A 22,154-nucleotide genomic window follows, 5' to 3' on the forward strand; every position below is an offset into this window, starting at 1 on the left:
TTTAGAGTAGACTGTTATTTCAGGGTGTGGCAATTTGTGAAGCAGTCAGGAAGTATTGCACAACCCAGCACAGGATCTTGTGACAGTCTCCAGTCATGTGTTTACCAACAACAGAACAAAAGGTTCTGGGTTGACCTAGCCACCATAACACAGGGTAGTCCTAGTTGCCATAACGCAGGGTAGTCCTAGTTAGGGCTGGGCGATATGGCCTAATATGATATCACGATATTTTCTGACCTTTCGGCGATACACGATACACATCACAATGTTTTATTTTTTCCCCCAAACAATTCATTATGAGGCTTACCAAGACAGTATTTGAGTTTGCAAGCTAACATTAAAGACAAAATAAAATACCCATGCATTTAGCATTTTTATATTATATATTATATTTAGATGATTGGATTATTAGATTATATATTGCATATATTTAGCAATGAGATATTATATGATTTAGATATGAAATATGATTAATTGAAAATGGGGGACCCTGATGTAAACAAGACGAAAGTCTTTCTCTTGATTGATTGATTGATTGAAAAGTTTATTAACAGATTGCAGAATGGGTACAGTACAGTACAGCTCAATACATACAATTGTTAAGGGGATGCAGACCAGAGAAAGACTTTCGTCTTGTTTACATCAGGGTCCCCCATTTTCAATTCATCATAACATATATGACATACATGACATACAGATAGACAGTACTGCTACATCTATACATTTATGACATATCAGATTTGCAAATACAGTACTGTGATACAAAAGTGTCCAGAAAAGGAGTGTATATACATTTGGCATAGAAACTGTACATTGGAGGAGGTTGGTTGGGTGGGGTGGGGTTGGGTGGGTTGGGTGAGGGCTGTACATTGGAGGTGGGGGGGGGGGGGGGGGGGGGGTTGGGAAGGGGACACACACACATTTTACACTGTACATTGGAATATTGACAAAGCCTTACTTGGTCATTTACTGTACAACTAGGTTAGGACATTTGTAGGGGCCAGTTTCGAATTGCAGTCTCGCGTAGGTGTTTTTTGAGAGTGTTTTTGAAGGTGGGTAGTGATTCACATTCCTTTACAGCTTTAGGCAGGGCGTTCCACATTGATGTGGCATAATTGCGAAACGTGTTTAGTCCCTTGTTTGAGCCGAATCTGGGTTTTACATGATTTGTGGAGCTCCCTCTGGTGTTGTGATCGTGGTATTCACTGACCTTTGGGAAGTATTTTGACATGTACATGGGTACCTTGGTCGCGTAGTGTATCTTGTAGACCAGGCCCATTGCAAGTTGCTGTGCCTGTACTCTGTCGTCTACTCTAAGCCATCCTAGGTTGTCAAAGTGGGCAGGGGTGAGGTGGGTTCTAGGAGTCAGGTCAAGTAGTAGTCTGACTAGCTTGTTTTGAGATGTTTGTAATTTGTTTTTTAGTGCCTTTGAGGTGCTTTGGTACCATGAGGTGCAAGCATAGTCGTAGTACCCTTGAATGAGTGCTCCTGCTAGAGTCTTCAGGGTATTCTTGTTTACCAGAGAGGAGATCCGGTACAAGAATCGCGTTCGTTGGTTGACTTTTTTTATTACATTGGATGCCATTTTGTCACAGGAAAGATTAGCCTCTAGGATGGAACCCAGGTAGGTAATTTCATCTTTCCTTGTGATAATATTGTCACCCACTGTAACCGAGAAGCCGTCGGTCTTGCTGGGTTTGTTATTTGAACCGAAGAGAATGGACTCTGTTTTGCCCATGTGTAATGATAGTTTGTTGTCGGCGAGCCATATGCAGATTTTGCCTAGTTCCGAGCTGAGGGCTTTTTCAACCTGTAACTTGTTCTTGTCAGAGACCAGCAGGGCTGAGTCGTCCGCAAACAGGAACAAGTTGCAGTCACAAGCTGACGACATGTCATTTGCATAAATTAGGAATAGTAGCGGTCCTAGTATGCTTCCTTGTGGAACACCACAGCTCACTGTGAGGGGGGGGGATAGGGTACCGTTTACTTCCACCATCTGTTCCCTCCCCTCCAGGTAGGATTGTATCCAGCTCACTGATAAACTATCAAAACCAATTGCTTTTAGCTTGTCAATCAGAATGGTGTGATTGACAGTGTCGAAGGCCTTTTGTAGGTCCAGCATGACCATGCCGCAGTATTTGCCCGCGTCCACCTCTTGTTTGATGTGGTCGTTCAAGTAGAGAAGGCATGTGTCAGTGGAGTGGGATGTTCTGAAGCCAGATTGGAATTCGTAGATTAGATTTTTTTCCGCGAGGTACTTTTCGATCTGTTTGTATACTATTTTTTCCATGACTTTCGAGATGGATGTAAGGATAGAAACAGGGCGGTAGTTACCCGGGTCTAATTTGCTGCCCTTTTTGTGCAGGGGTGTTACTCTCGCAATTTTGAAGTCCTTGGGGATGTGTCCCTGTTTTATGGAGAGGTTTATTATGTGTGTGATGACTGGGGTAATGGCTGCTGCTGAGTCTCTGAGGAATTTGGAGGGGATGTTGTCATGGCCAGTGGCCTTGTTTGGTTGGAGGGCGCTCAGTTTTTTGAGTACCTCATCTGTAGTTACTATTTCCAGTTTGAAGTCGTCTTTGTGGACGCCTAGGTTCTTGTAGTATGCTACTATGTGTTCTACCCCATACTGCCCTGAGTGGGAGGGTAGTTTGTTTACCAGTGTTGTGGCTATGTTTGTGAAGAAAGTGTTTAAGTAATTGGCTACATCCAGCTTGTCTGTGATGAGCGTGTTGTCCGTCTTTATGTTTATGTTTGAGAACCTGGTTTTGAGTTTTTTACTGCAGCCTAGTTGATTGTTGAGTAATTTCCAAAGTTCACGTGGTTTATTTTTGTTTTCCTCGGTTTTGTCATTGATGAATTTTTTTTTAGCAGTTTTGATCATGGAGTTTACGTCATTTCTTAGTCTGTTTCTTTCTAGTTTGAGTTCAGTCACGTGGTCTTGGAGTTCACTGCTCGTGCTTTTGGTAAGCTTTGACTGACTTTTACGAAACTCAGAGCATTTTTTGTCTCTGGCTTTCATAGCGGTCAGTATTTCAGTGTGCATCCATGGCTCAGCGCGATTTTTTACCCTGGTGGTTCTTAGGGGGGCCATGTTGTTTAGTATTGATGAAAATTTGGTTTTGAAGCCAAGCCAAGTTTCTTCAACCAGTGTACCATTGAGTTCATCTGACCAGTCCAGACTCTCCAGTTCAAGGTTAAAGGCCTCGCTAGAGTAGGTTTTGAGGTCTCTAGATGTGACTGTTTTGTGACAGCCAGCCTTTAGTTTTAGCTTTTTGCGGGTACAGAATATCATATAATGATCACTTAACCCGCATGCTATAACCCCTTTATTGGAGATCTTGGACTTGTCAGAGGTCAGTATGAGGTCAATGGTAGTCTGAGTTGATTCACATATCCTTGTGGGTTGGGTGATTAGTTGGCTGAGGCCGTGCAGATCACAAAACCTATTGAAGGATTTGAAGACTGGTGCATCTTTTTGTTGCATATCCGTGTTCCAACAGATTGGTCTGCATCCCCTTAACAATTGTATGTATTGAGCTGTACTGTACCCATTCTGCAATATGTTAAAAAGGTTTTAAATCAATCAATCAATAAATAGCATTTTAGCATTTTTATGAAACTACTGTATATTTTTATGTCTCTAAATGTTTTGATGGATTGAAAATGGAGGACCCTTATGTAAAAAAGCCGAAAGTCTTTTTCTGGTCTTCATCCTCCAGTCCACTGTTGTTGTATTGAGCTGTACTGTATTGTACCCATTCTGCAATCTGTTAATAAAGTTTTCATTCATTCAGACGGCAAACAGAATTATTTTGATTGACAGTCGAGTCTGCCAATTACGTCACACCGCTTGCACCCGCCCTGCTGTTCTTGGCACCAATCGGCAAGCGCATATTCATTTTTTACTTCAGCTATGTCCGCCATTGATTTTGACGAGAGCTCAACAACAACAACAACTTTAGCTCCCTGCGGCCGATGTTTAGCTTTTAGCTCCGCAGGATGACTAAACGAGGCATAATGATTTTACTGCAACGAATGTTATAATAAAAGCCTTTCCATACATCTGTCTGATTGAAAACTTTATTAACAGACCGCAGAATGGGCACAACTCAGCACGGGCTGAGATATGAACGAGTAATGCTTGCTATCTATCTAGGTCATCCTCGGATGTTGCTATGTTCGGGTAAATACGCTGATGTTATTGAACGTGTAACTATATAACGTTAATGCCACAAAACGAATGCCTTTGTTAATCATAAGTAGTAACTTTGATGCAGTAGTGTGTGTGTGGGGGCGGCATTGTTTGAACGTGTGGACCAGATTGACGCGACACAATCCTCTTGGGCAAAACATCACGATATCCACGATACGTTTAAAAAGTGTATCGTTAATTAACTGTACCCGATATTTATATAATATCGTCATATCGCCCAGCCCTAGTCCTAGTCACTATAACAGTAGTCCTAGCCATCATAACACATGGTAGTCCTAAGTCACTATAACAGTGTAGTCCTAGTCATCATAACAGAGTTGTCCTCCTAGTCATCATAATAGAGTAGTCCTCCTAGTCACTATAACAGAGTAGTCCTAGTCATCATAAGAGTAGTCCTAGTCATCATCATAACAGAGTAGTCCTAGTCATCATCATAACAGAGTAGTCCTAGTCATCATCATAACAGAGTAGTCCTAGTCATCATCATAACGGAGTAGTCCTAGTCATCATCATAACGGAGTAGTCCTAGTCATCATCAGAGTAGTCCTAGTCACTATAACCGAGTAGTCCTAGTCATCATAACAGAGTAGTCCTAGTCATCATAACAGTAGTCCTAGTCATCATAACAGAGTAGTCCTAGTCACTATAACCGAGTAGTCCTAGTCATCATAACAGAGTAGTCCTAGTCATCATAACGGTAGTCCTAGTCATCATAACAGAGTAGTCCTAGTCATCATAACAGAGTAGTCCTAGTCATCATAACAGAGTAGTCCTAGTCCGAATTAATTAATGGGTTCGAACGTTCTGTGGAAAAAAAATAAAGGAGGCGCACGGGGTTGAAGCAATGTGAAGAGGCGGCGCTCGGCTCAACCAGTATGGTCTGCCGGGCTGCAGCGGGATACTATTGTCTCAACCAGAGCTCTCAACCAATGCAATAGAACAATTTTGATTGACAGGCGATTCTGCCATTTACGTCACACCGCTTGCACCCGCCTCTGCTGTTACCACCAATCGGCAAGCGGTTATTCGTTTTTTACTTCCGGCAATGCCGCCATTGATCTGCTTGCGAGAAGCACAACAGACTTACCGTAGCTAATACGTTAGCTCCCCGCCGAGAACGTAGATGAGGATGACCAAACGAGTCATAATGATTTTACTGCAACGAATGTTATAATAAAACAAAGCCTTTCTATACATGTGTCTGATTGAAAACTTTATTAACAGACTGCAGAATGGGTACAACTCAGGGCTCTTATGAGCAACGGAAGCCCAAGGGGACGGCTGGGGCGCATGGTGCTCCCACCTAAGTGGGAGCACCATGGTTGACCGATGCCCAGGATGGGCGCGCATCCGTGGGGTAAGACGGCCGGTGAGAGCGCGGAGCCAATGGCAGTGACATGATGGGAATAGCCAGACTCTGAGGACGAGTGCTTGCTACTTGCTATGTTTGGGTAAATAATATGCTGATGTTATTGAACGTGTAACACTAACTATATAACGTTAATGCCACAAAACGAATGCCTTTGTTTATCTAGCCCCTTACGTGACTGCGGTGTGCAAGGGCTATTGTTTATCATAAGTAGTAACTTTGATGCAGTAGCTTGTTTATTTTCTTCTGAGTGCTTTGTTTAATTACATGTTTACATGAACAGCCACCACTGTAAACATGTTTTTCACCAATAGACTATGCAATGCCGCCCTCCGTAGGATCTATAATAATACAATAAAAAAAATATATATATATATATATATAAAAAAAAACTCATTTATAAAAAAAAAAACACGTTCGTTCGATAAACCCTTGCGAACGTTCGAACCCTAAAAACAGGGTTCGGGGACAGCCGACAGAGGTACACAGGGATGAGGAAGGGATTTGACATTCACAGGTGTTTACATTTTTATTTTATTTATTTCATGTTTTACATATATCATTTTTGTTTGGCATATATATATATATATATATTTGTTTTGTAAGGTTTTAAATTAGTACACATTTGAGTAGTGGAAAAGGGGTAGGATTAAATAAGTGTAAGATTATGTCTTCCTACTCCTTTTCGAACATGTAAATTGAGTTACAGTATGTTTTGTTTTTGTTTATTTTTTCCACGAGTTCAGTGTGACCCTGCTATCTTTATATGTATATATGTTCTCCCCACCATATGTATATATTTCTCCCACCCACCCACCCCCTCCTAATGTACAGTCTCCTCCCCATCATATGTATATATTTTCTGTTTAGGATCTCTGGGTAACAGTACTGTATATTTGCATATCATATGTAACAGTACTATATACCTGTATGTTGTGCATGTCATAAATGTCACTATGAATTGAAAATGGGGGACCCTGATGTAAACAAGACAAACGTCTTTCTCTGGTCTGCAACCCCTTAACAATTGTGTGTATTGAGCCGTACTGTATTGAGCCGTACTGTATTGTACCCATTCTGCAATCTGTTAAATAACGTATTCATTCAAAACGTACACGGACCACCATGTTGCTTTCCCAGCATGCACCGTGCTTGACAGCTGGGCACATGCGCAGTCGGCACGCATATCCACAGAGCAGTCCGCGCGGTTAGAAAATTTGGGCTGACGTCACGCACACCAATGCGGCTTGCGGAAGGACGTATGGTTGTGCCTTAACACTTTCCGTCCCAGCCGTGCCAGTCCTATATACCCTGTTGAGTGCCAACGCTCTATTCAATGACTGAGCGCTCACATTTGTGAACGCATAAACTATATCTTAAATTATGGCTGTGTCTAATACGACCGTCGCTTATCAATGACTTGTTTGCAGTCAACATTGTCCAAACGGATTGTTTTTTAATCGGATAATTTCCGTTTTATACCATTTTGAAAAACGTTACTTTTGAAACTTTCAGAAAAATTAAATATTCTGCAGGAATCGCGCTTTACTGTAATACACAAAACACGTTGTCATTTTTCGGCCTATTTATGAATAGTTTTCAAATGAACGCTAGATTATCGATAGTATATGTGTACTTATGCACGCTATAGAAGCGGGCTGAAAAATCGAGATCTTATTTCCTGATCAGCATGCACACACTCACAGCCACACACACACATATGGGACACGTTGATATATAGGTGAAAACGGCTCTGATTATCCCAATACTGGTAAATAGATTCCTTACCTCAGATCAGATGTTTCCAATTCCTGATCGCCATTCCAAATATCGATCGTGTTTATTGATCCAACGCTGGGTGGTCGAAAGACATATTCCACGCTGTTCTGATGGTGGGCGATGACTGCAATAGGCTCGGATTACATGCCTGACAAGTAAAATGTGGAATCCGGACTATTTTTTTCCCATGCGTCCAAACAAAGTGCAGTACCATCCGGAGAGACGATAGGGGGGCGGTATTTTCCCTGTTCGAGCTCAGACAGATCTCCACTGGTAACGTGAGGCTAGATTGATGAAAAATGAATGGAAATCGATAATAAAAAAAATAACGAGTAAAAACGAGATTTCTCGTCGGTTGGCACTCAATGCATGGCATGAACTAACGAGATTTCTCAAAGTGTTAACAGAGTAGTCCTAGTCATCGTAACAGAGTAGTCCTAGTCATCGTAACAGAGTAGTCCTAGTCATCATAACAGAGTAATCCTAGTCATCATAACAGGGTAGTCCTAGTCACCATAAAATGTTTTTCTGACGTTTCTTCTCCCTCTCTTCCCATCAGCTGTCCATTCTCCAAGAGCAATCCTGCAAAGATGTTACAGACGTCACCCTCGCTTCTTCGCCCTCCTCCTCCTTCTCCTCTTCCTCATCGACCCTCACCCCCTCTTCCACTGGATTCCAGGACCCTTCTGTGTCCTGTCCCGGCACTCCCAGTATGCAGCACAGCAAGCTGGCAGGGAAGCACGGGATGGGCCCTTCCCTCTCAGTGTCCTCACTGAAGAAGCCCACTACACTCAGCAGGACTTCCAGTGCCGCAGGTGTGGTGCAACATGGTTAAAGTTAACTTTTGGGATGTAATTGACTTATTTCAAACCCTGCCCTCTTTTCTTGATCCTCCTTTGAGTACTTCCAGTCCTCTATTGAATATCAAGTTGTTTACAAAACTGTGCATAGGGGATAGGGGAACATGACCACATAATTTTATCATCGCATAAAATTGTCCTCACTTTGAGATCTCATAATGCAGGGGTGGCCAACCAGTCAGAGACTAAGAGCCACAAAAATTACTGTGGTACCACAAAGAGCCACACCATATACAAGCGTTTCTAAACCTTTTTCTTCAGTCACGGCACCCTTCATGTGTTTATAGGTCTCACCCTCTGGCCTCTGAAGTTGCTAATGTCTTTTTTATTTGGGCCTCACAGGGTTAAAAGTACCCTGTGAGACCCACGGTTGCAAAATGACAAAATCACTTTTAGCCATTTAAAAAAAAGAATGTTTCTAGGGCGGTCAGGTGGCGTAGCGGAGATTGCGCTCGTCACCAACGCAGGAGATGCTGGGTTAGAGCCCAGCTCTCGGCGTTGCTACCAGCTTGGCTGGTCGTTCATACTAATACAATTGGCAGTATTAGGGGGTGGGAAGCTGGTGGGTGGGAATCTGGCGTTGTGGACAGCAACGCCTACAGGTCAGGTCTCGGCGCTTGCTCAGCGGGGGCAGGACTTGGTGGAGATAGCGTGCCCTCCCACGCGTTACACTTCACCAATGAGAGTCCTTGCTGCCAAGTGAAAAGACGTCACTGGCAGTCGCCACACGTATCGGAGGAAGCGTGCGGTCTGCTTCGGGACGCCCTTGTACCGACTCGTAGGAGAACATGCATACAGCAGCCAGGTAGGGGAGGGGGGGAATTGGCACGGCGACTAAATTGGGACGGGGAGAAAAACAGAAAATCGGAGAAAGAGAAATAAAAAAAAAAATTTATTTAAAAAATGTTAAGCACATGTAGGCCTATAGTCAATTGGTCCTGTTGTTCAGCCTCACAATGCTATTTGATAGTAAATGTGTATGTCCCACCCTCTGGCCTCTGAAGTGGCTAATGTCTTTTTAATTTGGGCCTCACAGGGTTAACCTCTTAAGCCCGAGATATACAGTAAAAGTGTATATTTTCAGCATTATGTTTGTTTACCAATTATTTTAACTGTTATTAGTGAAATATAAGATTATAGAAATCTCAGGGCATTGAGTCAGAAACCGGCGCATATTGACAGGAGGAAGTGGCACAGCCAAAAGTGAGTAGTCTTTTGAGACTCAGGGCTTTCGAATTTCGAAAAACTACCCTACCCAGCTCACACCAGCCCCTGTCAATCATCTGACTTCTGGATTTACTTTTTTATTTCTGTGGATTATCTCCCACAAACCTGAACGTTATTGCCATAAAACAGAACGCAGTTAGTTTCTCTACCTTTCTGTGAACGTCTTGCAAAAAACGGTGTTGCAATACGATGAAAAATGGTGGAGAAATTTACATTATAAAAAAGATGGCAGAATTCAGTACTGTATCTACAAAACCTTCTGTTTAATAATCTTCCCTTTATTCATTTGCTTAGATTTTTCAGGTCTGGTCAATTTTAGCATGGTGTTATTCAGTCAAAGATAAAAAAAAATTAAATAGAATTGATATTTTGGTTCATTACAATTTACTCAAGCCTAGTAACGGACACACTATTTCTGACACTGATCCATATATGTCCCTAGATTCAGATCCCAAGAACATACAAATGGACCATTTAAAAAAAAATTGTAAATGTTTATTCTACGTCCTTATGGAATGAGTGACATAAAAAAAATATATATATTATAATATTTTTTTTATGGATGGAAGAGCCGCACATTGACGGGCAAAGAGCTGCATGCGGCTCGCGAGCCGCGGGTTGGCCACCCCTGTCATAATGCAATACTTTAAAATGGGGGAAAACTAAAATGTTTACGTTTTCTAAAAGTTTTGCTCTGTCACAACAAGCTAAAAGTCATTTTTACATTATTAATTATCTCCCAACTGACCTTTTGAGGATTTAATGAATTTACCATATTCACATGGCAGCCATTTTGCTTTCATATGAATTGGGATGGGTTTCCTTTCCACCCTGTTCCCTCCCTAGGTGAATATGGTCAAAGCGGTCAAAAGTCTTGTTTACATACCTCAGACTTTACTCACCATATCGACACACTGTAGCCTGAAACATGAACCACGCGCTCTTACACTCGGCACGATGTATGGTTTGTGAAAGTAATTAACTGTTTTTGCGTCCTCAGGTTTGCCTCTCCAGTCGTGGGTGTTCGCCAAGGTCCAGGGGAGGGGGCACTTGACCCCGACGCCCCCTGCTGAAGGGCCAGAGAGCACAGCCATTGAGGTGGAAGACATTCCCGCCCTGCTGCGGGATGTGGCGCGCTTTGCGGAGGCTGTGGAGAAACTGAAGGATGTGGTTCTGGCTGAAGGTGAGACGAGGGCTCTAGAATGAAGGATGTGGTTCTGGCTGAAGGTGAGACGAGAGCTCTAGAATGTCTGTTTCTGGCTGAAGGTGGGACGAGAGCTCCAGAATGTCTGGGTATGAGGGAGAATCTACACGAGTGACGTGGTTCTCTGTATCTTTGCCTATGGGCCTCCACCCAGGACAGTTCATTGAAGGACAAGCTACTTGTTTTAAAAGACCCCGTCTCCAATGAACCACCTAAAGTACTGTCCCTGGACATTTCGTCTTGAGGGTGAGCTACTGGCTTAACCCTTTCACTACCACACTACAGAGTGTGGTAGTGAAAGGGTTAACCCTTTGTCGTGTGGCAGTGAAAGGGTTAACCTTCTGTATTGTCGCAGTGAAAGGGTTAACTGTTTGGTAGTGTGGCAGTGAAAGGGTTAAGAGACCTGGTCTCGAATGAACCACCACGAGTACTGCCCCATATGAGAGTGATATTAGGGCTGGGCGATATGGCAAAAAATCATATCGCGATAACGATACGATAATGTTATCATATCACTCGATATCGATAATTATCGAAATTGTTATTATTTTTTATTGAATTTTTTTTAAACAGATGTATGTTTATTTTGCAGCAATTCTTTGTTGTTGCAGCCATCTTTAGTGTTACATCCCCTCACACTCCAGTTCTCAGGCTGCAGCTGGTTTAAAAGCTAAAGTAAACCGGCTTCTCTGCTGGCTGTGGCTCCAGGGGAGTTGAACAGTTCTGGCTCTGCTAGTTTATTTTCTATCTTTTGGCGCTTTTTTGGTGGACAAACCACCGCACATGTGCACCGTGACTCGTGACTGGAGTCTAGCTCTGCTAGCACACATAGCCTACTCTGTACAGACGGTTTCAAACTGTATTTTAAATTAGAAAGCAAACAAAATAAATGGACAAGAGAAAAATAAATCTCAATTTGTTCAGTATTATCATTTGGACAAGCAAAGCCATTACTTTAAGTTGCAGGCAAGAAAGACAAGTCTGTCCACTGTCTCTGGTTTTAAAACTGCCCTGTTGCAGAAAAAAATCTATATTTTTTTCGAGATTATTTTTCCCAGATATCGATTATTAAAATATATCGCGATATTTATCGTTTATCGCCCAGCCCTAAGTGATTTATACGATGGGTATTGTTTTTATAAATGACAAGAGACGGAAATACAAGTGTGTTTTGGGGACATGTGCCAGGGGTTGAGTTGGGTTTAAATGAAGGTCAAGTTGGGAATAAAACATCAACCTCCTGCTATACTAGATATCGCAGACATGGGGCTATGAATAGGTCTTGTTTTCATAGCTACGGAGACAAACACATTTATGTGTGGGTAATTAATGTGCCTTTGTTCATTTGAGTCATGATTTTCGCTGCTGTGTTGTGACAGTACGCCATTGTTTCTCGAGTGTTATTATTGTGTGGTGTGTGTGTGTGTATGTATACTAGTGTTGTCACGATACTGGAATTTCGACTTCGATACGATACCTTGAAAAGTATTGATACCATTTCGATACAAAAAAAAAAATATATATATATATATATATATTTTTTTAATTCTTTTTTAAACAAATTTAGCTTTTGTTGCTGGTTGATTCTCCTCCGCTTCTCTCTGGTACTATAAGAGAAGATAAATATAACACTTTTAAAACCCTTTGTTTAACTTTAGATCACACATTTAAAAATAACTGTTCATCTCACTTCAATAATTTTTATTGCAAATGCAGAACATGGTATTTTCTCAAGCAGACAGATGTAAACACTGTAATCTGTGTTGCATGTACCTGACAAACTGAACTGTTTGTATTACAGTTAGTAACAGTTTCGATTTTTATTTAAAGATAACGAGAGAGAGAGAGAGAGGGAGCGAGCGAGAGAGGGAGCGAGCGAGAGAGGGAGCGAGCGAGAGAGGGAGCGAGAGAGGGAGCGAGAGAGCATTTTAGTAACGTTACATTTTCAACAAGATTGCTGCTATTTAAACACTTGATGGAAACGGGGTAACGTTAACCTTATGTCGACTGTAGTATTGTATGACCTCGACATAACGTTTAAACGTTAACGTTACTCCGTTTCCATGCAGTAATTATAAATGGGCAGCTAAGCTAACGGAGCTAACGTTAGCTGTAACGTTACAACGAATCAGCTGTTGATATTATGCGCCATCAGTAGACAACGTATCATGTATTAAACTAGAGTTAATGGTTTAATGCTTCAGTCAGTGACGTTGAAAGAGCAGCTGTCACGAACCTCTTTTATTTCTTTATGGAGATCCGCGCTGGCACTGCTCTGTAACACTGCTTGCAAATAGCATTGGGGCAGCTTTAGCTTGTCCTTCGTTGTTTACTTTAAACCCGAAGTACCTCCAAACAGCACTTCTGCTGTTTTCTTTATCCACAAGCACAAGTTGCGGAGGCTCTGCATTTGCCATCTTCTTCAGCTAAAATGTTTGTTTACTAACTGAAGACGGCTCTGTGAGGGGGAGGGCTGGACTCGGAGCAGGCGGAGGGGCAAGCGCGCTCTGAACAGCGCGTCAACAACTTGCTGTAGAACACTCGCCAGCTGGTACCGATACTGCAGAAAGTATCGGTATTTCGGGAAATGAGTATCGAAGCCGTTTTAAATATTCAGTATCGATATGTATCGATACTTCGATATTTTTGACAACACTAATGTATACCCATGCCCCCATGTGTTTTTGGAATCTGGAAGTCCCTCCCGGCCTCCTACATGACATGGACACATTAGCACGTGGGTCAGAACAATGCTGTTTTGGGTCCTCCTCTCGCCCCCTCTGGTCCCGTTGAGGGTGGGCTACATATTCTATTCCGTTTTGATAAAAAGAGTAGGCACAAAAATATCTGGTTAGAGTTGCGTGTCTCTTTTCACCACGTGTATTGTGTAGGAGGAGGGAGGGCAGGGGGGGAAAGGGCGGAGCCTTTCTTGCATAAGCAAGTGAACAAGCGGCCCTGAGCTTCCTCCCTCCAACTGAAGCGTTTCCGCTGCACCCACGGAGCCGACCGCACTCTTGTCTCCAGCAGGAAACCAGCTTCTTGTTTACCGCAGCCTCTCGCACACTCTTCCTCTCCGGCACTTCTGCTACAAGGCTAACGTGGTGAAACACCTCTCTGCTCCTGCTCCACTCGTCTAGACTCCATGTAGTGAACGCTACAATGTCTAATGAGTCTCTCCCTCGGGACGAGATGGACGTTTCACTAAATAAACTGTACCGAGGTGGTGTGTCAAACTATTTGCATAAAATTGCTGGTCTTTTTCGTAGCCTGGATCCAGCCCCCAAAATCACGCGATTCTGGCCCATGTCCACATTCCATATTTCTATCATTCAAAGAATTATTATAGGAATTTTGGAAAAGAAAAAGGTTCAGAGGTGGGTGTTCAGAGGGGCTAGATCCAGGCTAGGTATTTTGTGTCTTGGACTGTATTCCTTCCAGTTGGACACCAGTATTGTTCAGAGCCATTTTCACTTCTTACAGAGGATACAAGATGTTTCGGTCTTGTCTTATCTGGTCCCATTACTGTAGCGTACCTCCACCCCTAGAGCGCATTCTAAACAGGAAGCCATGATGGATGGCCTCTGACAGCAAGGCCTCGTTCACACTTCCTCTTCTGATAGGCTGGCTGCATCACTATGAACCCTCACCTATGACGTCTGCAACATAACCGCACTTTAGTCTCCTCATGTCCTCTGTGATCCAGTTTACCTCTGGATGTGTTCAATAAGAGAAGTGGAGTTTCCGTAGTCTTATCGGGTGCCTTTTTTGTTTCTCCAACATCACCCACTGACTCAACATCCGTTGTAACGCTAATATCGGTTGCCAATCAGTGTTTCTTAAACACTGATTGGCAACCGATATTAGCGTTACAACGGATGTTGAGTCAGTGGGCGATGTTAGAAAAGGTCATGGATGTTAGTCAGCAAGAGAGGAATAACTGAGCCTGTTCTGCAACACCAGGATACCCCACTATTAGCTAGCCTACTGCAGCACCAGGAAACTACACTACCAGCTAGTCTACTGCAACACCAGGAAACTACACTACACTACTAGCTAGCCTACTGCAGCACCAGGAAACTACACTACCAGCTAGTCTACTGCAACACCAGGAAACTACACTACCAGCTAGTCTACTGCAACACCAGGAAACTACACTACACTACCAGCTAGTCTACTGCAACACCATGAAACAACACTATTAGCTAGCCTACTGCAACACCAGGAAACTACACTACCAGCTAGTCTACTGCAACACCAGGAAACTACACTATTAGCTAGCCTACTGCAACACCAGGAAACTACACTATTAGCTAGCCTACTGCAACACCAGGAAACTACACTACCAGCTAGTCTACTGCAACACCAGGAAACTACACTATTAGCTAGTCTACTGCAACACCAGTATACCCCACTATTAGCTAGCCTACTGCAACACCAGGAAACTACACTACTAGCTAGCTAGCCTACTGCAACACCAGGAAACTACTCTACTACCTAGCCTACTGCAACACCAGGATACCCCAGTACTACCTAGCCTACAGCAACACCAGGATACCCCACTACTAGCTAGCCTACTGCAACACCAGGATACCCCAGTACTACCTACCCTACTGCAACACCAGGATACCCCACTACTACCTAGCCTACTGCAACACCAGGATACCCCACTACTACCTAGCCTACTGCAACACCAGGATACCCCACTACTAGCTAGCCTACTGCAACACCAGGAAACTACTCTACTAGCTACCCTACTGCAACACCAGGATACCCCAGTACTACCTAGCCTACTGCAACACCAGGATACCCCACTACTAGCTAGCCTACTGCAACACCAGGATACCCCAGTACTACCTAGCCTACTGCAACACCAGGATACCCCAGTACTACCTAGCCTACTGCAACACCAGGATACCCCACTACTACCTAGCCTACTGCAACACCAGGATACCCCACTACTAGCTAGCCTACTGCAACACCAGGATACCCCACTACTAGCTAGCCTACTGCAGCATCAGGACACTCCACTACTAGCTAGTACACTGCAGCACCTGGACGCTCCACTACTAGCTAGTACACTGCAGCACCTGGACGCTCCACTACTAGCTAGTACACTGCAACACCAGGAAACTACACTAACAACTAGCCTACTATTTACTATTTAGTTTCTACTGTTATATCAAATCAGCAGAAAGGATCACATCCTCTGTGACACAAGCCTCAGGTTACACTGCCCTGAAACAGTCATTAGCTGACAGACTGGGGGATTGAAAGGGGAAGGATGGATGGAGGCCCTCTGTCCTCCTCAGTGAGATGGTTTGATAGAGGGATGAATGCCAGAGGGGGTTCTGCAACATTAGTTAAAATATTTTGGGGAAACGGATCATACCGCCCTCTTGCCGCTTGCGACACATGACCGACATTAACTGACAGATTGGGGGAGTGAGGGCGCCAGGCTGGGTGACTGCTACAGTTGAAAGGGGGGTGGGATAAGGAAGTAGGCTGTTGATGTGTCGCCACCACTGACATCAAAGCAGAGGAGCTGGAATTGTGCTGACCCTGTCTATGACCACATGACTATCTTTCCCTGTATTATTGTCTGTTCATTTGACCCTCCCCCCTTCTCTATCCCTCCATTCCTCTGTCACTCTTACAACTTCCCTTTGACCTCTCTCTCTTTCTCTCTCTCTCCTTCTCTGCCTCCGCCCCTCCCCCCGCTCCTCCAGGTAAGGAGAGTCGTCGTCCCGTGGCCCATGAGTGTCTGGGGGAGGTTCTGCGTGTCCTGCGTCAGGTCATCAACACCTACCCTCTGCTCAACACGGTGGAGATCTTAACTGCAGCTGGGAAACTAATCTCCAAGGTCAAAGGTCAGTCATTTGTTCAGGATGCCCCCCAATCCATACACATGTGGGTTGTGTCATTTGAACTAGTTTTCAAAAGTGGACTGTGCATTTATTTTTTATTATTTCCATCAGATTTGGGGTGAGTGAGAAGTATTATTAATGTGTATATTTTTTCTTTATTTGTTGAACAGGTCTGCATGCATTCTTAACGGAACTTTAGGCTAACCCTGTACCTTGATATTTCAGGTTTTCACTACGAGGTCTGCAATGATGCAGATAAGAAGGACTTTGAGAAGGCCATTGAGACCATCGCCGTTGCTTTCAGCAGCAAGTGAGTATCTTGATACTGTGACGGCCGGTATCTAGCTCTAGCATATTCTACCATGACATCGCCCCCAACGTTCTAGAAGGTTCTAGGTGCCAGGAGGCTCTATCATGACAAATACGACGGTTCAATGACTATCTAAATCCAATCAATATTAAAAATTCGAAATAATAATAATAATAATGATAATCAAAACACTCAGATGGCCGTTACAGATACTGTTGTTTGTAGATGAGAGAGAAGTGCAGCTACTATCACCTACTATCGTACAATGGGCCTCATTCAACAATACACTTATTATTTTTCTTATATTCTTGCTTACCTGTCTGTTAACTCATTCAGGGCCGAGGCCTTTCCTCATCCTGTTCTAGCTAGGCCATGCTTTTACAGATGGGAGTGTGTCACATTGTTTGTAGAGCTATATCTATATTATAGCTATGGATACAATACTATGGTCAATCTTCTGTCCAAGATGCAAAAAAATAATAAATTTTTTCATGAATACGTTGTTCGCGCGTTATAATTTCGGAATGATCCGGGCTAAATCCTGGGAGGCTGGATATAGGGCGCAACGTGAATTCTACTAAAAGCATTGGCGTTTCGTCCCTGGACACGCTACTGTTTCCAATCAAATGTATATAATGGGTATTATGTTTCATCATGAATGCATGAAAGGGGGGGCGTTTCTGATGCTTTGATTGTCAGTAACGGCATTAGTTATTACCACAACACACGCTGATCAGCTGGATCGGTATGAAAACATTGTTGGATTAAGCTGAAATTGACGTCGGATAGTCCTTACCTGTAGTCAGGTCTATTCCAAAAAGAATATTCCAATTGTTTGATCGCCATCTGGTCCATCTGATGTCCATTTGGTTCACGACATAATCCAGCACAACACATGCATCGGTTGTCCCAAACGATTTCAATGTGATTGAGTGAAGCCCTAGGCTTCCCTGTACTAAAAAACTGCGATAAATGCATTTAATGCTCCAGAAATAAATACATATAAATAAATAAATAAATGAACGGCTTAGCGAGGCAGCCTTAGCGCACGTCAGAGTGCACACACACACACTTGAATACTTTAAGAATTTCTTATTTCGGTAAGAGTGCTCTCGACCACTTAGAATTTGGTCTTGCCTGAGAGAAAAGCAACAATAAGAAAACATTGCTGAATCCCAGGTAAGAACGAAATAAGGGGAAATGCTAGTGTCGAACGAAATCTGTTCTTATATCACTTCATGAATGAGGCCCAATGTCTGTTTAGTACATGAGAGAAGTGCTGCTATAACACCTATCGTACAATGTCTGTCTGTAGATGAGAGAGAAGTGCTGCTACAACACCTACTATCGTACAATGTCTGTTTGTAGATGAGAGAGAAGTGCTGCTACAACACCTACCATCGTACAATGTCTGTTGTTTGTAGATGAGAGAGAAGTGCTGCTACAACACCTACTATCGTACAATGTCTGTTTTGTAGATGAGAGAGAAGTGCTGCTACACCTACTATCGTACAATGTCTGTTTTGTAGATGAGAGAGAAGTGCTGCTACACCTACTATCGTACAATGTCTGTTTGTAGATGAGAGAGAAGTGCTGCTACAACACCTACATAGTCTGTTGTTTGAGAGAGAGAAGTGCAGCGCAGAAACAACTGGTGATTGTGACACATTTGCATGAGGCTTTGCTGGAAACAGGAAGTGGTTTTGTTCTTCCCCCGTACGACACGAAACCAAAAAATATATTAAAAAAACACTGTTCCCCTTACCTGGCTGCTGTCTGAGCAGATACATGGACTTGGAACAGGACTTTTTCTCCTACCTAGACGGGAGTGTACCAGAATGATAACCTCAGGTTTACCATGTACCGTTTACGTGGTGTCTGACTGTTTCCAGCCAGTTTGCCACAAACATCAATCAAAGTCATTTCTCTGGGATTCATCTTTTGAACCTGAACCATAATAAAAACAATATCTTGATGGAAAGAAAGAATCTGTATTAAGAGAATATCTGCATTTCTTCATGATGTACAATTACGCATAGAGGCAGTTTGTTCACAGCTTGCATGAGGAAGTGAGATGGCAGAGGGAGATGATTGTCTGAACCGTGCTCTGCCTGGCATGGCCGCTTCCTCATTCTGTCATTCAACTCTCTACAATTTGTGTCCTTGTTTTTGTTGTTGTACATTATTTTTTTATTCATTCATGTTGTAGTAATATGTCTGCCGTGTCTCCTCAGCGTGTCGGAGCTGCTCATGGGAGAGGTGGACAGCAGCACACTGCTCTCCCTGTTGCCTACAGAGAAGAGCAGGGTGAGAGTGTTTTGTTTCTAAGCACATGTACAGTACACACACATTTCTGTAGGAAAATACATTCTGAGATCTCATAGCGGATGTTTGCAGGGCAGTGAGGCTGGCTTCCTAGACGGTGACACACTGTATCTTTATCTCTTGACAGCCCCCCCCCCCCACACACACACACACACACACAGGCAGTCTGAACCTTCAGATGTGTCCCCTTCATCATCACTCTCTAGCCTCTGGCCTCTGCCTTGCACAATGTGGCTATTGTGATACACCATCTATGCACCAGATGGTACACTATGCCAGTGTTTTCAGTTTCTTTATGAATGTCAGTTTGTTTAATAATCTCACAGTTAATGCTGTGCATTCATTTCTTTGTACCAGACAAGGATGTGCCTTGAGGTTGTACCTCGCATAGTCTTTACAAAAGACTCGCCACATACCATTGACATGATTTCAACAGATGCAGTGATCATTTCCCATCAGTCTGCACTTATGATAGTGGATTTAATAGTTGTTTTTATTTTTTCCAATCAGTATGTAGGAGTCTGTTAGGGTCATAATTTATAAAGACCCTCATTCACAACAGTTAGTTAGTTAGACACCTAGACTTCTTTTGGCCAGTGGTGGCCTAAAGGTTAGAGGAGTGGGCTTGTGACCAGAATGTCACTGGTTTTATCCCCTGGACGCTCTCTGTCCCATAATACCAACCGCAGAAGTACCCTTGAGCAAGGCACTTCAACGGCTCCAGTGAGACTGCTCCGTGGCCAACGGTGTTGTAATGGGCAGTTCCCTGGTATGAATGTGTGTAACTGAGTGTGAAGCAGGGTGTTGCTCAGCACATCTATCCTGTAATAAGGAAAACACAACACCGACACCTCTGTTAGAGATCCATCTTTAAAATGGACAAGGCTTGATTTTGTGTCTGACAAAGTGGTTCTACTTGTTTTTGTAACGGTACTATTTGTTCTTTGTAGTCTATGGAGAACCTGTATGCTACCTCCGGCCAGGGGCCAGACGGGGGCCACTTCAGGAGTGACCTGCAGGATATGGGTATGAAGATGGGCTCTCATTGTCACCCTCTGTTTCTCTTTCTCACTCCCAATCTTTGCTGCACTCGTAAAGGACCATACCGGTCTAAATATGAGTTTCAGCCTGTTTTACTAATCGGCACACATACCCCTGAGCATAGCTTTATTTTCTTTTAATTTTCGTTCTTCCAGTTTTATTGTCCATGTTGACCATTATACAAAACACAGGAGATTCAAAAGACTACACTAAATTACAAAACAAAAATCTGGGTGCAAGGGTAACACCCAGAACCCACAACGGCATTAAACAGTTCATTTCTCATTTTTTTTTGCCTTCCTTCTTCCCCTCCCCCTCTCCACTTTTCCATGAACCCTTTTCGATTCGATCTGACATAAGTTTAGAAAGCCTTCCAATGATGACATCACAACTGCCGTCGGACAGTTTAAAAAAAAATCGTATCTAGAATATTATATAGAAGAAACCTACGTGAAATTATATTCTGCTCATGCAAACAAATTGGTAGCTCCTTAGAAAACATGGTGCTCTCGCTCTCTCTCTCTCGCTCTCTCTCTCGCTCTCTCTCTGTGCATGTACTTCCTTATTTACATCCATTACATCCACTGCTCTGTGTAGCACAATGTTCACACCCATTTATTTGGCAAGAGAGCTACCAATTTGTAGAATAGAACAGAAGATGCATTTAACGTAGGTTTATCACCACAGCGGTATGGTCCTTTTTAAATCTCTTTCTGACTCTTGCTCATTTGTAGTGCGCTGTCCTTGCAAGTCTGTAGTCTGAGATGTAGTTATTTGTTTGCTTTATTTTATATTATATTTCTATATATTTTTGTCTAGCACAGTCTCTGGAGCGTAACAGAAAGAAGCATTTTGTATAAAAGTATTCTGTACTTCTGTATGACAACTAATAAAGAAACTTGAAACTTGTACTGTATATATTAGGGGTGTAATGGTACACAAAAACCACGGTACGATACGTACCTCGCTTTTGAAGTCAAGGTTCGGTACGGGTTTTCGGTACAGTGGGGGAAAGTTTGGCTTTCCATGTTCCACTCAGGGGTGATCTAGTGTGCAGTAACTAATTGTACTTGTAGGGCTCTCAACGAATATAATATATATTGAAATTAATAATTGACTTGTAAAAATTTTTGTAATAATTATATTAGATTGCGGGGAAAAAACAGCCCCCGGTGGGCGGTCGTTAGTGGTTAACATACCGTTGTATTCGTTCGGTACACAGCCATTCGTTACGGTACACACTGAAACGGTTCGGTACGGATACTTGTACCTTTACACCCCTAGTATGTATGGATGTCAGATATTATCGGCCTACCGATATTATTGGCCGATATCGGCATTAAAATGTGATATCGGAAAATATCGGTATCTGTTCAATTTTTTTTTTTTTTTACATTTCTATAACCTTTATTTATCGGCCTACCGATATTATCGGCATTAAAATGTGATATCGGTTGATATCGGTAAAAAAGCCAATATCGAGCATCCCTACTAGTATGTATGTATGTATGTATATATATGTGTGTGTGTGTACATTTGTAGGCGGGGCTGAGGCGGTGGATGTCATCCTGCAGCATAGTAAGGGAGGGGTGGACTCCGCCCTGCTCTACGCCAAGACCATCTCTAAATATATGAAGGACTTGATCAGCTACGTGGAGAAGAGGACCTCACTGGGTAGGTCCTACCAGGTCCTGCTGTCAACATTGAAAACACACGGATTGATTCTCAACGACTGTCATTAACTTCCATTCTCTTAACACCTTTGCTCCTCCAGAGGTGGAATTTTCCAAGGGCCTACAGAGACTGTACCAGTCCTGCAAACACAGCATCACAGACGTAAATATCATGCTTTTCTATCTAGTATGACCACTGTATGACCACTGTATCCCAACATGAGTTGTTGACCAATTGGCACCAGCAATGCTCTCTGTGGAAATCATGAAGGGTTGAATTCTAAAA

The 22,154-nt window shown here is 43.0% G+C and overlaps 1 protein-coding gene across 3 annotated transcripts in view; it reads left to right on the forward strand.

Annotated features, from left to right (window-relative positions):
* The window catches only part of arhgap45b (Rho GTPase activating protein 45b), a 46,232-nt gene that overhangs the window by 2,152 nt on the left and 21,926 nt on the right, over positions 1–22,154 (forward strand). For all 3 annotated transcript variants that reach the window (XM_084337978.1, XM_084337979.1, XM_084337980.1), the window contains exons 2-9: positions 7,924–8,179; positions 10,452–10,634; positions 16,382–16,522; positions 16,745–16,829; positions 19,064–19,136; positions 20,105–20,180; positions 21,738–21,869; positions 21,970–22,031. In XM_084337978.1, the coding sequence (XP_084194104.1) occupies positions 7,924–8,179; positions 10,452–10,634; positions 16,382–16,522; positions 16,745–16,829; positions 19,064–19,136; positions 20,105–20,180; positions 21,738–21,869; positions 21,970–22,031 (1,008 nt within the window). The remainder of the gene's footprint in view (positions 1–7,923; positions 8,180–10,451; positions 10,635–16,381; positions 16,523–16,744; positions 16,830–19,063; positions 19,137–20,104; positions 20,181–21,737; positions 21,870–21,969; positions 22,032–22,154) is intronic.

The sequence above is a fragment of the Notolepis coatsorum genome, assembly GCF_963971535.1.
Source record: "Notolepis coatsorum genome assembly, chromosome: 2".
In the NCBI taxonomy this organism is placed as follows: Eukaryota; Metazoa; Chordata; class Actinopteri; order Aulopiformes; family Paralepididae; genus Notolepis; species Notolepis coatsorum.